General features: G+C 44.1%; 1 protein-coding gene across 2 annotated transcripts in view; it reads right to left on the minus strand.

Moving 5' to 3' along the window:
* Scube2 (signal peptide, CUB domain and EGF like domain containing 2) overlaps positions 1-15745 on the minus strand; it is a 72184-nt gene that overhangs the window by 26142 nt on the left and 30297 nt on the right. The window contains exons 9-16 of one of the 2 annotated variants that reach the window (XM_048360840.1): positions 15120-15242; positions 12297-12413; positions 10946-11068; positions 10375-10491; positions 10055-10141; positions 7662-7766; positions 4135-4290; positions 3515-3721 (exon numbers count right to left, since the gene is read on the minus strand). In XM_048360840.1, coding sequence (XP_048216797.1) covers positions 3515-3721; positions 4135-4290; positions 7662-7766; positions 10055-10141; positions 10375-10491; positions 10946-11068; positions 12297-12413; positions 15120-15242 — 1035 coding nt within the window. The remainder of the gene's footprint in view (positions 1-3514; positions 3722-4134; positions 4291-7661; positions 7767-10054; positions 10142-10374; positions 10492-10945; positions 11069-12296; positions 12414-15119; positions 15243-15745) is intronic. The other variant, XM_048360841.1, reaches the window with a different exon arrangement.

The raw sequence follows: 15745 nt of genomic DNA on the forward strand, positions 1-15745 counted from the left end.
AGTGCCTCATTCCTGTAATCCTAGCTACCCAGGAGCCTGAGATCTGAGAATCATGGTTCAAAGCCAGTCCAAGAAGGAAAGTCTGTGAGGCTTTCATTTCTAATTGACCACCAAAAATCCCAAAGTGGAACTGTGGCTCAAGTGGTAGAGCACCAACCTTGAGCAAAAAAACCTAAAAAACTTAGGGACAGTGTCTAGACTCTGAGTTGAAGCCCCAGGATTGGCACCAAAACCATTTTTTTTAATATTTAAAGAGATTAACATAATGGTTCTATTTCTCCTTCTAAGTCACTCAAGACACTTTCTTGGGACTCTGCTATGGCCTGGATGTGTTGTGTCTCCACACGTTTCTGTGTTGAGTTTAATCCTTATCATGAGATACTACGAAGGTGAGAACTTAGGTGAGTGTTTCCAGATGGGCCTTTGGGAGGCGATTGAATCCTGAGGGCTTCAGAAGAGAGGACAGTGTCAGCAACTCAGAAGGCCAAGATAGGAGGATCTCCTGAGTCCAGGAGCTCAAGATCAGACTGGGCAACCCAGCAGGCCCTACCTCAAATAAAACAAGAAAAAGGGGAAAAGAGCAGAAACACATATGTGTGCCATCTCCTCTCACTGTGTCATGTATTGTGCCATCTCTAGTCTCTGCCAGCAAAGAAAGCCATCACCAGATGAAGCCCATTAACTTTGAACCACCAGAACCAGGAACCAACATAAACCTCTTAAAACAAAAGTTACCCAACCCCCAATACTTTATAGTAGTAACAAGAACAACAGACACTGAGAATCATTTTCAAAAAGAATCAAGAACTCTCCTAGGCTTGTGTCCATTATATGAACAAGTTCAGAAAATACCAAATAAACTACAAATATAAGACGTACACCCTCCACCATGTGCCTTCTGGGTAAAAATCCCCTCTAATTTATATAATTAATATACCTGACGCTTCTTTGTACCCACTTCCTCCCTATAGCAGAAAGAAGGAATGTCACTAGCAATCCCTACACAGTATAATCTTAAACACTTCTGTCAGACGGGGTGGACCTGATGTGGTCCCGTGTGGCTCTTACATTCATCTCGTGTTAGGGGGAGCTCTTGAGAGAAGACATATTGTCTCTCTTAGACACAGAACCACCAAAATGAGCATGACAGGCGTCTCCAGGACACATTCACATACCACAACAGTGACGTAGCCCTCCATCCTCTGCCCACCACAGGCTGTCATGGCCACGAAGCCTCTTGCAGGTAACTCCTGCTCCTTGTCCTGGGCATTTGCTCCCCTGCAGCAAGCCTGCAGTAGTGCTGGTAACAGCTCCCTGGAGGGGCCTGTTGTCCCTTACTACTTTTCCCTTTTAAAAAAAAAATACTAACCACAAAGACTTCTTGATGCATCTGCAAAGCTTCACCGTAACAAGAAAGCAAGGTGAGTGCAGGTTAATTCTGAGCGACCAGAAGGAGGGTTTGCCTGCCCCAAGAGTTTCTTAACTCACCCTAGAAAGTAGGGCAGTCACAGTCAGCTCGCACAACTATTTTGGTAAGATAAGAAATCTGGAACTCTTAAAATTTTAAATGGGAACAAACCAGCTCTCTTCTTCCTCCTCCACTTCTTTCTTCTCCTTCCTCCTTCTCTTCTCCATCTTTATCTTCCTTTACTTAACAAAATCAGCCAGACTAAAAGTCAAAACTAGCCAGGCACTGGTGCCTTATGCCTAGAATCCTAGCTATTCAGGAGGCTGAGATCTGAGGGTTGTGGTTTGAAGCCAGACCTGGCAGGAAAGTTTGGGCGACTCTTCCCCCCCCAGATCTAAGGACCAAACTCCGGGCCTTGCACTTGCCAGGCAGGTGCTCTTCCGCTGAGCTAAAGCACCAGCCCCTGGGAGACTCTTATCTCCAATTAACCACTAAAAAAAAGCTCAAGATGGCGCTGTGACTCAAGTGGTAGAGTGCTAGCCTCGAGCACAAAAAAACAGGAATAGTGCCCAGACCCTGAATTCAAGCTCCGGGACTGGCACCGAAAAAACAAGAGTCAAAACTATCCTGCAGGGGCTGGGGATATGGCCTAGTGGCAAGAGTGCTTGCCTTGTATACATGAGGCCCTGGGTTCGATTCCCCAGCACCACATATACAGAAAACGGCCAGAAGTGGCGCTGTGGCTCAAGTGGCAGAGTGCTAGCCTTGAGCAAGAAGCCAGGGACACGGCTCAGGCCCTGAGTCCAAGGCCCAGGACTGGCCAAAAAAAAAATAATAATAAAATAAAATAAATAAAAAAAATAAATTAAAAAAAAAACTATCCTGCAAACAGACCCTTGTGGATAGTTACACCTGATTACCACTGAGCTCTGGCAAAGCAACAGCTCTGGAGCTGTGGCACTGCAGGTGACAATTCTCCAGATCAAAGCTGGGTATGGCGCTGCTTATTCAGAAACGCTGACTTATTACTCCCACTTAAGCTGCATTTTTTTCAAGATTTTAATAACTCTTCAGAAAAGACATTTATTTCCTCTGGAGAAGTCTGATTATTAAACTTTCCATTACTTGGGACCAGAGTACAGGCTTTAGAATTGTATCAATGACATCTTGAGCAAGGGAACTTAGTTCTCTGGGATTCAGTCTGTTCATCTATTAGATGCACATAACCAACCCTGCCTGGTGAGGTCACCATGAGAATTAAATAAGATAATGCAGATACAGAGCTTAGTGCTGTGCTTCTAATAGATTAAGTACCCAATAAATGACCAATATCTCTATAAAGTGAGACCCACCTAGCTTTCCTAATCTAAAACTTCCATAATTGCTCAGAATAGTCTCTCACAACAAAGCTCACAACTCACCACTCTCTTAAACACACACACACACACACACACACACACACACACACACACACACACTAAAATGGACCACTTCAGAAATCTTGTTCTGGAACCACTTGCTGGATTTATCTGATGTATAGAATTGACATTTGCTCTAAAACACGTACACACACACACACACACACACACACACACATACACACCCCAATAATATAGCATGAAACTGATGTTACTAGGAGCTTTGGCCCTCACAAGGCAACTGAGTAACCCCCAATTTTGCCTCTTGTACAAAACGATGTCCAGAAATTTGTTTATTCCCATCAGCAGTCAAGCAAAAGGGAGATGACTGACAGGAACGGTAATAATAAAGTGTGGATAAGACTTGGAGTTGCTTCCTAACCCCAAGTACTGCCTGAGCCTAGGAACAGTGATCTAAAGGTTCTCAGACCTTCACAGGGCAGCATTTTTCTCTCTAACCCTGCCTCTTCCCTTCTGTCCTTCAGGTCAATAAACACTGACTTCAGTGCCCACCACAAGTCAAGCATGTTCAGCCTAGCCCCGGTGGATATGGCATGACAGTGACCAGATGCGAAAGGACATGCAGAATGTTCTCTGGGGTGAGCCAGAAGGAAGAAAAGCTGTTAGTGACCTTTAGTATCTATGGAGCTCAAGGCAAATGTCGCACAAGAATGGCCTGACAACTCACCACACTGGTTCTCTGCGTGGCCCTGGCCCCCTCCGCACGACTCTGCCCGCTGTTCAGATGTTTTGGGAGACTTTTTAGCCACATCCAGGTCCATGCCTGAGAGCTGGAGGTGCAACTGCTCCCTGTGAGCCGCCTTCCGGAGTGTGCGGATGGCCTTCCGCAGCCGCTTCTCCGTCCGCTTCGCCAGGCAGCTTAGGTCACAAGACGCTGCGGAGACGGGAGGGACGGGAGCAGGGACCCAGGTCAGGCCGCAGCATGCCAGGGTGCCCAGACCAGCCGCAGGACCCACCGCCACCCTGAGCTCCCGGTGCACCGCAAGGGGAGAGGTCTGGAGGTAGACACCTCGCAGGCTGGGCAGCATTTGATTCAAACACAAATTTGTGAACCCAAATGGGAGCTTTGGGTTTGGACAAAGAAGAGAAAACCACTAGGTTGTAAAAATCAATTCAATGTAGTTGGGGGGTTGTGTGTGTGTGTGTGTGTGACAATAAAACAGGAGATACTTCAGTGTTTGTCTTACACCCCCCTTCCACCCCCAGGAGCGATGAAACATGAAAGGCAAAGACAAAAGGAGCAACCTGTGAGAGAAGCCTGGCCACTTAGACACCTTTCAGACCAACCTGTCACCTCCTTTGGGTAAGTTTCCCGTTCAAACTCAACAGTGAGAAACATTTCCTTAGGGGCACTCAGCCGGCCAGGGGTTCCCGGGACTTGCTTGCTGGAGATGCATGTAAGGTTTGCGTAGCGGAAACTCTCTTTTACTGAGCTGTGCTTCTCTGTATGGAGAAACAAAATTATCGGAAGCCAAGTCCTGGCAAAGCACTCAGTTGAACATTCGCTAGAGCTCAGTAAACATTTCATTAAAACAATTCTCCAGGGACTACATGATGAACTCCACATGCTGAGCCGCTCCAAGTCCCCCCCCCCCAACCCAGCTTGGAGCCTGATGACATGTTCATTTTGAAAGGCCCGTTTTGCCTCCTATATAACTTTATAAGTCAGTGCTTGAAAATTCTTTTCATGGATAAAGGCTGGGTGTGTTTCTGACTGACCAGCATATATATATATATATATATATATATATATATATATGTGGAAGACAGATTCCCTGCCAATGGTGCTGCTGAGGGGCACGTGTGTTCGCACAGTTGGTTTTCCTAAAGCTCGGCTGTGATGGCCCAGGGCAGGGGCTGAGGCTTCCAACAGGGAAGGAAGGCAGCAGCAGAAAGGAACTCACTCCTGCTTTTAGGCAAATGGTTCTTGGTGCAATTCCAACTCAAAGGGCAAGCTGGAAAACACATCAACAGTGATGTGTCTTTTTTCAAATAAGCAGGAACCAGAAATAACACAAAGAGTCAACAAAGTCAGGCGCTGGTGGCTCACATCTATAATCCTCGCTACTTAAAAGGCTGAGAGGTGAGGATTGAGGTTTAAAGTTAACCTGGGCAGAAAAGTCCAGAAGACTCTTATCTACAATTAACTAGCAAAAAGCTAGAAGTGGAGCCGTGGCTCCACTTTATGCCTTGAGAAAAAAAAAAATTAAGCAGAAACACAAGACCCAGCACTGGCACCAAAAATTAAAAAGAAGTAACAGAACCAGGCAGTACTATGAATCCATCTCAGATGACAGCAGGATGTTTGGTAAGATGCAAAACAGGGCTTTGTGCAGCCCTGTTCCTGACTTTGGCTTTCTCTTCTTCCCTGTGACTTCCAGGGAATCTAATGACTAAGGATTGTCAACAAACCAGACCAAACTGAACCAAAGAGCAGGTCCCATATCCACACAATTAGCTTGTCTCTACCTTAAAATCTCACTTTACTAAACGGAAGAATTATTTATATCACAGTCTTCCTTAATATTACAAGTATGTTCCAAGCAACCAGTAATCTGGGGCCAAAGGAAAGAAGAAAATTTATTTCCTTACTATATTTTCCCTCAAAGATCTATTTTTTGCCTTTTCCAAAAGCTGACTTCAAATCTTAAACTGATATTCATTTTGAACTTTTTAGTTTTTTCCATCTATTCTCAAAACATTTTTTTTCTGGGTGGTACTGGGATTCGAACTGAGGGTCTTATGCTTGCTTGATAGGCTAGGACTTCACTACTGAGTCACGCCTCGTGTGTGTGTGTGTGTGTGTGTGTGTGTGTGTGTGTGTGTGTGTGCTGATATCTGGACTTGAACCCAGAGCCTCCAGCTCTTCCTTAGCTTTTTTTTTTTTGCTCAAAACTGCTACAGCTCCACTTGTGGGGTTTTGGTAGTTAACTGGAGATATGAATCTCTTGGATTTTTCTGCCAGAGCTATTGTCAAACCTTGATCCTCCTGAGTAGCTAGGATTACAGGTATGAGCCACAGGTGCCTAGTAGCCCCTCATCCTTTTTGTACTGATCACCTTCCCCCGCCCCTCCCCCTTTTCTAACAGCTTTAGCAAGGATTTTAGAATAGAAGGGCTACAGTAGGGAGAAGTAGGAGAAGAGAGAAACATTTTACTCCCCACAAAGGAAACAGGCATCGACGACCTGCCCTGGTTATCTTGAGACCGGGTCTTGCTTCCTGCCCAGGCACATGCCCATTCCACAACCCTCCTGCTTTTTGTGTCCTATTGTAGCTGACATGACAAATGTTTGCCGCCATGCCCGGCGTCTTCTATTCAGAGGAACTCTCTCAGGCTTTCCTTCCCTGGCCTGGCCTGGCATGGAACCCCAGTTCTCCCAATCCTAATCTCTCAAGTTGCTAAGATGATAGGCATGAGCCACTGACACTCTTACCTTGGAGAAAGTAACTTATAGAGGAGTGGCTTAGAACAGTTACCCTACGCCTTTCACTCAGTTTCCTTTAAGGTTCACGTGTTACATTAACATCAAATTTATCAAAACTAAAAAATTCGAATTTGGTAAAATCCCATCAAGTAAGCTTCTGGTCAAATCTTGGTGGGTTGGCTGGTTGGTTGGTTGGGTTTTGGTGCTGGAGATCTAAGAGCCTTGCACATGGTGGACAAGTGCTCTTCTGAGTCAACTATATCCCCAGACCCCAAATCTATTTTAAAATAGTATTTTCCTCCAAATTTAAAAGTGGAAAATGCAGAAAAAGTAAAGTTCACTCATCAGCTATAACCAATACGAATGAGCTGTCTTTTTCTACTTCCTGCTTTCATACACAATTTGCATTGTACTAGACATAAAAATATTACTACCACTTTTTCCTTCTCAATAATATAACAAAAACATTTTCCTATGTCATTAAATATTGTTTGAATAAATATAGCCAATAGCTGGATAATAGTCCATCAAATGGAGATACCAAAAATAAGTTTAATAGTTGCAAGTGACTAGAGTCCTAGCTACCCAGGAGGCTGAGCTATGAGGACCACTGCTTGAAGCCAACACAGGTAGAAAAGCCTTTGAGACTCCAAACTCCAATTAACTACCAAAAAGCCAGCAGTGGAGGTGTGGCTCAGGTGGTAGTGACAGACTTGAGTGAAAAGGCTAAGGAACAGTGTCTAGACACTGAGTTCAAGCCCCTCTGGCATGCAAAGAGAAGTAACTAGAGAGCTTTAAGCTTATTTGTATGATTTGAGAACAGATTGAGGAAAAAAACTTAACATATAAATCTTGACTTTTTTATCTCTAAAATTATCTCCTGAAATTGATGAAATGTGAGCTAAGGAAGAAAGAAGAGGAATGGATTCTGCTTGCTTCAGTCAGGCCAGTTATACTTGGATGGTATTCATTTTGCTGAAGCCAATGGAGTCCCAGCTTCCAAAATACTAGGCCAGGAATGCTGGACATACACCTTGCTCATCAAAGCTATCATTTATGAGCCAACTCCCTTTTATTTCCATTTCTAAATTCAACCCAACATGACTGTGAGTTGCTAATTTGTTCTAAGTTCTTACTGACTCCTGTAAAGTCACGTTTCTTGAGAGCGTCACCAACTACCTCCTAAAGGAAGCCCCCCCGCCAAGTGACCCCAGAATTACACAAGTGTGCAAAGTCAAGGTCTGCTGCCTCTAATGAACCAAGTCCTGGGCATTCTAAATGGTTCCATCTCATCTTGAGTGCGTATGAGTCAGCCATCAGAGCACAAGTCACGGGCCCCTTTCCCACGTGGCGAGGATGCTTCCTATGCCAGCCGGCTGGCCCCATACCTGGTAGTACTGGTCGCAGACCCTCAGGAAACAGCTCAGCCTTTTTCAAACTACACTTGCCTTCATTTAGCTTTAAGGTTACACTTGTCCTGATGGTGGCGACATCTTCAGAAAGAAATAAGTAAGAAAAGTTATCTTCAGAGCAAAGGAATGGAAACACTAGGTGGGTGGTGGTGAGCTAGCCATTGATCGGGGCCCTCCATACATCTCCTACCCAAGACCGAGAAATGTTTGGATCATGAAGTGCCCATTACCCTGGGCACTGGGGACACTTAGAGTCTCTTCAGAGTTATTCTTATCCCCTCATGGGACAGATAAATTGAATGTTCAAATATAATAATAAAAAAGAGGGTCCCAAAAGTGAAATCAATGATTAAGTCATTGTTGTGTCTTCTTGAGAAGGAAGGCTAAGTGTCCTTCAAGTGTGGGTAAACTCGAAGGAAAGGGAAAGAGAGGGAAGGCTTGTATACCTGGGGTTGGGGAAGGACAGGGCTGAGGAAGCTGCCTCTATATATGTGGTTAGGATTTGCAGGGTCTGAGAGACAGCAAGGGCCCCACTTTGAAGGGTTGATGTTCTTCCAGGATCAGTGTTAATTCTATTTTAGGTTCTGGAGCTCATGCACCAGATTGGAATTCAAGGGCTTTGCATTGTGGTAAGCAATTTCCTTAATTTCCTACCTCAGTTTCCTCATCTGAAAATAATTAGAATAATGCAGTGAGTGAGAGAGAGAAAAAAAAAAGGAGAGAGCTTAACTTACTGCCTACTACATAGACAGAACTGGGTAACTTTGAACTATTTGCTTATCCATTCTTGGGGTATCTCAAATCACCAAGGAATCATCACTTAGAGATTTGATTTTATGCACCAGGTTGTTCTTTTTAGCTTGATCCATTTTTTCCCCCACAAAAATGGCAGTGGAGAAGAGAGCTTTAGACTCTGAATCTAGACTGTTTGGATTCAAGCCCTGGTTCATCTGTTTCTTACCTGAGTCATTTTGAGTAAGCTGTTTCACCTGGTTGAGCCTCTGTCTCATTGTGGTGTTAATGAGGATAATAATAATAAAATTGATCCAGGTGTTGTCATGTAGATTAAATCCACACATGCAATATGATGGTTGGTATATTTTCATTACTCAGATATAGTCTTGCTTTGAGTCTCTACCTTGCACATCTTTTTTGTGTTTTGTTTTTGTTGCGTGTGTGTGTGTTTTGTTTTGTTTTGTTTTTTGCCAGTCCTGGGCCTTTGGCTCAGGGCCTGAGCACTGTCCCTGGCTTCTTTATGCTCAAGGCTAGCACTCTGCCACTTGAGCCACAGCACCACTTCTGGCCATTTTTTATATATGTGGTGCTGGGGAATCGAACCCAGGGCTTCATATATACAAGGCAAGCGCTCTTGCCACTGGGCCATATTCCCAGCTTTCTACTTTGCACATCTATGTGATATGTACATCAAGATATGATGTGGAGGGGGGAGGGGGGAATGAGGGAGGAGGTAATAAACAGTACAAGAAATGTGCCCAAGGCCTAATGTACGAAACTGTAACCTCTCTGTACATCACTTTGACAATAAATAAGAAAAAAAAAAAAACAAAAAAAAAGATATGATGTGGACCTCATTCAAACATTCATTCTCATGACATAATGGCCAAGATCTCCTGAAAACTGTGGATTTCCTACTCGATCTTCTGACAAACTAGAAAGGGTTTGGGACCCTCTCTTAAGACATGATCAGGGCTCTTCCCTTCTGCCCAGGCCCATTTCTATGAGTTTCTTGTGCCCCAGGCACATTTCTTTTTTTCCTTTTCTTTCTTTCTTTTTTTTTTTCTTTCAGTCTTGGTGCTTGAATTCAGGGCCTGGGTGCTGTCCCTGAGCTTCTTTTGCTCAAGGCTAGTGCTCTACCACCTATGCCACAACTCCAACTCTGGCTTTTTCTGAGTGGTTTATTAGAGATAAGAGTCTCACGGACTTTCCTGCCTGGCCTAGCTTCAAACCATGATCCTCAGATCTCAGCCTCCTGAGTAGCTAGGATTACAGGTATGAGCCACCAGCACCCAGCTCCCAGGCAACATTTTGGCTGGGTGTTTGAGGTGCTCTTGGGTGCAGAGAGTTTAGGAAACCCGAGTCTCCTGTTTCCAGAGCTCTGTGAGGCTCTGCCCAACACCATGACCCACTGTGGCTGCACAGGGCCTTGGAGCACACAGTGGACACTCCATATATGTCTGTTATACAGGCGAGTCAGATTCCAGGCACCATGGCTACAGGCAAGAGCACGTTGTGACATGCTTACAGCATTGAGATTAGGAAAGAAGAAAACAAAGCCCGGGCCCAGGAGCCCCTAATGAAGCCCGCTGCATACAATAAGCTCCAGAGAGGTCACACAGATTTGTAATTACCCCCAAAAGCTGAGTCATTTGTTTTTTGCAGTTTGCTCCTGGGAGGAGAGGAAGAGCCGCAGGTGACAGAGTAGGCCTCTTGCAGTCCTGACAGACAGAATGTGGGTTTTCAAATGAGTAAGCAAATTATAGGCTATTCTGGTAGCAGCTAAAACCACCCCCACCCAACCTCACTAGAGAGGAGCCCATGACATGAGCTCTCAAAGCCTGGGCCTCTGGTATCTGGCCAATGTCCTGAAATCCCTTTGAGTGCACCTGATACCTCTAGGCAAGGCCTGGCCCTGGCATGAGGCTCTGCCCCGGGACTGGGCCCCACTCACCTGAAGAGAGGTGAATGCCAGAGTGACATCTTAGGAAGCACCTGTCTCCTCCACCACTCTTACTGCAGTGCAGGGATACGTGGGGTGACACACTAGTGGGCAGGAGCCCCTTCACTTCTAGGTAGGATAAAACATAGAAACTTACGGAAAGAGAAATACATTTCCAACTTGGGAGAAGGATGGCAAAGTCCTATGTACCAAAAACCTCAAGAAAAAGAGGCAAAGCTGACACCCGGACAGAAAAGATTCCAGGCCTCATTTCCCACCAGGGTTACGAAAGCCCCTGTCTCCTATTTATTCATGCAGAAAAGCAACCAGGAACAGAGAAGCAAATTTCAACCTATGCAGAAGCACAGAAAGAAATGCTAAAGAGCCTGCAAAGTATCTCCTGTTTTTAGACTCTTTAAAGAGCGGTTGCTGCCACGGATGGAGGGGAGGAGAGCTCAGTGAAGAAGGTCAGGTAGGTTCAGGCCCAGTGGGAGGTGAGAGCACCCACAGCCGTGAACTCTCTGGCCCCACACTGAGCCCCAGGGCTGGGTCTACCCCCACGCAATAGGCTGGCGCCCCTTACCCACACAGTCTTTTTTATTCCAGTGGAGCTTATACCCTGGATGGCACTGGCATTCGTAGCTGCCCACCGTGTTCACACAGACCTGCTGGCAGCCCCCGTTGTTGATGCTGCACTCGTTGGTATCTGTAGAACAAAATGGTCCCCGTCACAGCAGCATATCATGGGCTGTCCCATCTTCCCTTGAGGAAGGAGTCACACACCTGGTTGGCCTTGAGTTTCACAGCAAACACTTGGCACGGGCTAGTTACGCATCCCACTCCCCATTGACATAAGCCCTGCTAGGGAGACTTCAAGTTCCACTCATCGTCCCTGAAAGACCACTCAGAGGGGACCAGCTACACTGTACTTTCAGATGTTCAAACTTAGACAATACATAGGCTTCTAATTTAAAACTCTACCATCCTGTGGGCTCCACACCAAAGTAGACAGACAAACAGAATAAAGACTTCAGATTGGACCATTTCCACAGCTGAGATACAGAGAAGGGAAATGGTGTACACTGTCCCCGTCAACCTGAGACTGAGCTCAGGTTGGAAGGTGTTTCCTACCTAAGTCCACACTCACATCATAATGGGTCCCTTCTCATTGGGGTTTCTTAGTAGAGTGTGTTTTCAGCCATGCTGGCGATGTGTGGAGAAGGGAGACAACCTGATCTATAACAAAGCACAACTATCCATTCTGCTTAAACTCAGGACATGAGAAGAGCAGGAAGTATTCCAATCAGTGGTTCTACCTCCTTCAAATCCTTACAATCACTTTGGAGGCCCTGGACAGTTTGGACTGGAGTCTGCAACAGTATCCTCAGTGATTGTGGGTTTGATGATTGAGTGGATCTGATGGATAGGAGAGAGGCATGCACATTCACTTGACATCAAGTCGGATTTATGCCAAACAACCTTCTCAATCATAAGGCTGTAAGACAGAGGATATAAATGGACTGAGAGTGGAGGGAGAAACTCAGCTGGTTTCACTTCTTGCTCCAAAACCTGTGGGGTTGAACTAAGACTTTGTAGCCATAGCCCATTCACAAGAGGGCTGTGAATTTGGAGGTGCCCTACCAATGCTCTCCGAGGACTTTACCATCTTTGGGGAAGGCCAGATAAAGTCTCAGCTCAGAGACACCCTTCAGTTCTCAGAATACAACTGCAAGTCAGTAAAGTCAACCTATAACACCTCCCTGTTCCATCCTTAACATGTTCTAAAAGAACAATAAGCATGGGCTTCCCTTGAGTCAATAGACTTGTAGTCACTGGACAGAATTTTATCTTTCACCCCATTGTAGGAAAACAAAACTCAAGGAGGACCATGGTTCCTCCAGACCCAGCCTCCACCTCGAGGAGCACACACTCACCTCCACAGTGGGTGAAGCCATACAGAGTGTATCCTAAGTTGCAGGCACAAGCGAATGTCCCCTGGTGGTTGATGCAGCTGTGGTCACAGGTCCTATCCAAAGAGCACTCATCCACATCTGTAATTGCCAAAAGGAGAAGCCACTTCTGATAGGTGAATGGAGAGGTTTATAATAAATATTAGTTGCTGACTGGTATTTAATCCTGGGGTTTAATACCCTCTGCATTAAAAAAAAAATCCATGAATATTGCTGTCTTCAGTACTTCTCTATGGCAGACATTGAAAATAGGCGGTTAAGCACCCAGCTGCTCCACAGTCAATCTCTTGGTTTTGTTCCCTTGCATAGCACAACCCCACAAGTCCTCAGCCTTCCTTCAGTTGGATGCACTGCTGGCTACAGTTTGGACTCATGCAAATTAACCTCTGGAGGCTACATTACCTGTCTGATCCTGTTTTCTTTCCTGATCTGGCCCTCATGTCTATCCTACAGATTAGTATTTCAAACTCTTCAGGGGGTTTTAATAGTTACAACTCGTGGCTCCAAATGGACAGGCCGGGACCAGGGCAGCACTCAGTTGAAGCCTACCAGATCATTGCTACACCACTTTTCCAACACTGAATGTGCTACAAGAAACTACATTAATAAAAAACAAATATTTGGATGGATCAGGAAGAATGAAAAAGCAAAATAAAAAGGGCGAATTCTTGCAAAACCTCTTCATTCCTAGCTTTTCCCAGAAACCCTGGCAATTTCTTCAGTACATTTCTCCTATGCAAATATTTGTTCTACTAAGACTGATCACTAAAAAATGAGAAAAAGTCCTTTTCTTTCCTGTTAATTGATGCTATTCTACAGAATCTGTTATTAATATCAGCCTGTTGCTGAGAAAGTGGACGCATTCAGTAGCTGACTTTGGCTGCTCACCATGGGTGCTTGCTTTGCCAAAAATAATGAGATCACTTTCCTAATTTCTTTTTAATGTGTTTACACAGCTTAAATATACTGCTGGCTCTATACATTATAAAACACTATGTGGAACAGCAAATTTGCTTTCCAAGTCAAACTGAAGAAAACCACGAAATAATAATCTAGAATGAACTCAGTGGATTTAAAGGAAAATATGCTTGAATTGCCTGGAAAATTATGTGTTAAGGAGAACAAACCATGAGGAAAGAAAAACCCAATTCATAACATAAAGTATACTTAAATTGCCTGGCAAATTATTTATTAAGAAGAATAAATCAAGAGGAAAGAAAGTTCTCACTCATACTATAAAGATAAACATATATATATATATATATATATATATATATATATATACATATAATGTTGTGTTGTGTTGTGTTGGTGTTTATTTGCTTGTTTTTGCTTTCTGTCATTCATAGGTATTTTTTTTTTTGCCAGTCCTGGGTCTTGGACTCAGGGCCTGAGCACTGTCCCTGCCTTCTTTTTGCTCGAGGCTAGCACTCTGCCACTTGAGCCACAGCACCACTTCTGGCCTATTCTATATATATGTGGTGCTGAGGAATTGAACCCAGGGCTTCATGTATACGAGGCAAGCACTCTTGCCACTAGGCCATATTCCCAGCCCCTCATAGGTCTTTTTTGACTCAAGGCTAGTGTTCTACCATTTTGAGCCATAGCTCCATTCCAAGTTTTAGATGGTTAACTGGAAATAAGAGTTTCTTAAGGACTTTCCTGCCCAGGCTGGCGTTAGCCATGATCTTCAGATCTCATCCTCCTGAGTAGCTAGGATTACAGACATAAGGCACCAGCACCTGGCTCAATCCTGTATTTGATGTGTGAGATGAAATCAGATTTTATGTTATGATTTTGATCTAATGCTAAGATTCCTAAAAAGAGGAAAAATAAAGTGGTCTTCATTCTCAGAAATGAGATAAAGGACAGCCCATCTTTCCTGACAGCTTCTTTCTACGTATCAGTAGAACATAAATGGTGCTCATCTAAAAATATAAATAATGACATGCCTCCAAACAGCTTCCAATCACCACCCAAAACAGTTGTTAATAGCAAGTCACACAGGGAAGTCCCTTTGCTGCCCTCCCCCTTGTGTGGGAAAGATGAATTTTTAAATGGACAGGTGGTCCTGACTAAGGATCAAACAGCATCCCTTTCCCATCCATCTTTCTCCTCCTCCATCCCTCCTTCCACCTAGCATCAGAGGCTGGTTATTCGAAAGAAAGTCTACAAGGTGGAAAGGCCAATTGGTCCATGGTCTTAGAAAACTATGTTATCTAAACCTACATATTTTTCCCTCTAATCTTGCCAAGTAGTCAATGCTATTCAAAGACTTTTTATTTATTTATTTATTTTTTGCCGGTCCTGGGCCTTGAACTCAGGGCCTGAGCACTGTCCCTGGCTTCTTTTTGCTCAAGACTAGCACTCTGCCACTTGAGCCACAGCGCCACTTCTGGCCATTTTCTATATATGTGGTACTGGGGAATCGAACTCAGGGCTTCATATATATGAGGCAAGCACTCTTGCCACTAGGCCATATTCCCAGCCATCAAAGACTTTTTAGAAAAGGAAAATTATTTATGATCTTAGCCCCATTCCCCAAATGCTTTCATTCTGTGTTCTGTTCCAATTCTAAGCAGCAAGCTCTGTTGCAATCATGCCTCCTCATGGGTTCTTTAAAGTGTTCTCTAATTGTTAATAGCTTAATTTCCAAAATATACCTTAGTCCAAGTTGGGCTGGATTAATGACTGCCTCTACCACACTGGTGGGAGGTAGGGGGAGTTTCATCTTGTCTCTTCCAACCAGAGGGTCCTACATAGCACAGCTATCATTTTGGCACATACCTTGACAAGACTTCTCATCAGTTAATAACTTAAATCCTTTTTTGCAGCCACAGTCAAAACTGCCCACTGTGTTTTTGCAGAAATGGTCACAACCTCCATTTCGTGTTTGGCACTCATCAATATCTGTAATAAGCAAGAACTAGTAAATCAAACAGCAATGGTTGCTTTGAGATTCACAAAACCCTGAAATGCTTTAGCGCATGTGTTCATTGTTGTTTGAAATAAAAACAGACCCATAAAAGCATTTAAGAATGTTCACTGATGGTTCTAATATTCTACTTTTTCTTGTCTGGCTGAACCAGTTTTTTTGTTGTTTGTTTTTTTTAAAGACATGTGTCCCATACAGTCGAGAACTCTTGACTTCCACCAATGCCCTGGATAAGCACTAAGGAAACACGCTGGGAAAGAGTGGTGATATCCTGTTATATTCTCATCCTGTATGCTCTCTCAAGATAAGATAGCTCCCATTAGTATACTTTCTATTCTAGCTTAATGATTAAAGCTATAAGGCGTTAGAGCATTTGTTGGCAAATCACACTATGATCAAATAGCCTCAATGTTTTCTCAGTGATTTCTTATACTCAATCTTATCTTTTCTGTTTCATCTCATATCTGGTTAGCTATTT

The sequence above is a fragment of the Perognathus longimembris genome, chromosome 13 (genome assembly GCF_023159225.1).
Source record: "Perognathus longimembris pacificus isolate PPM17 chromosome 13, ASM2315922v1, whole genome shotgun sequence".
Lineage (NCBI taxonomy): Eukaryota > Metazoa > Chordata > Mammalia > Rodentia > Heteromyidae > Perognathus > Perognathus longimembris.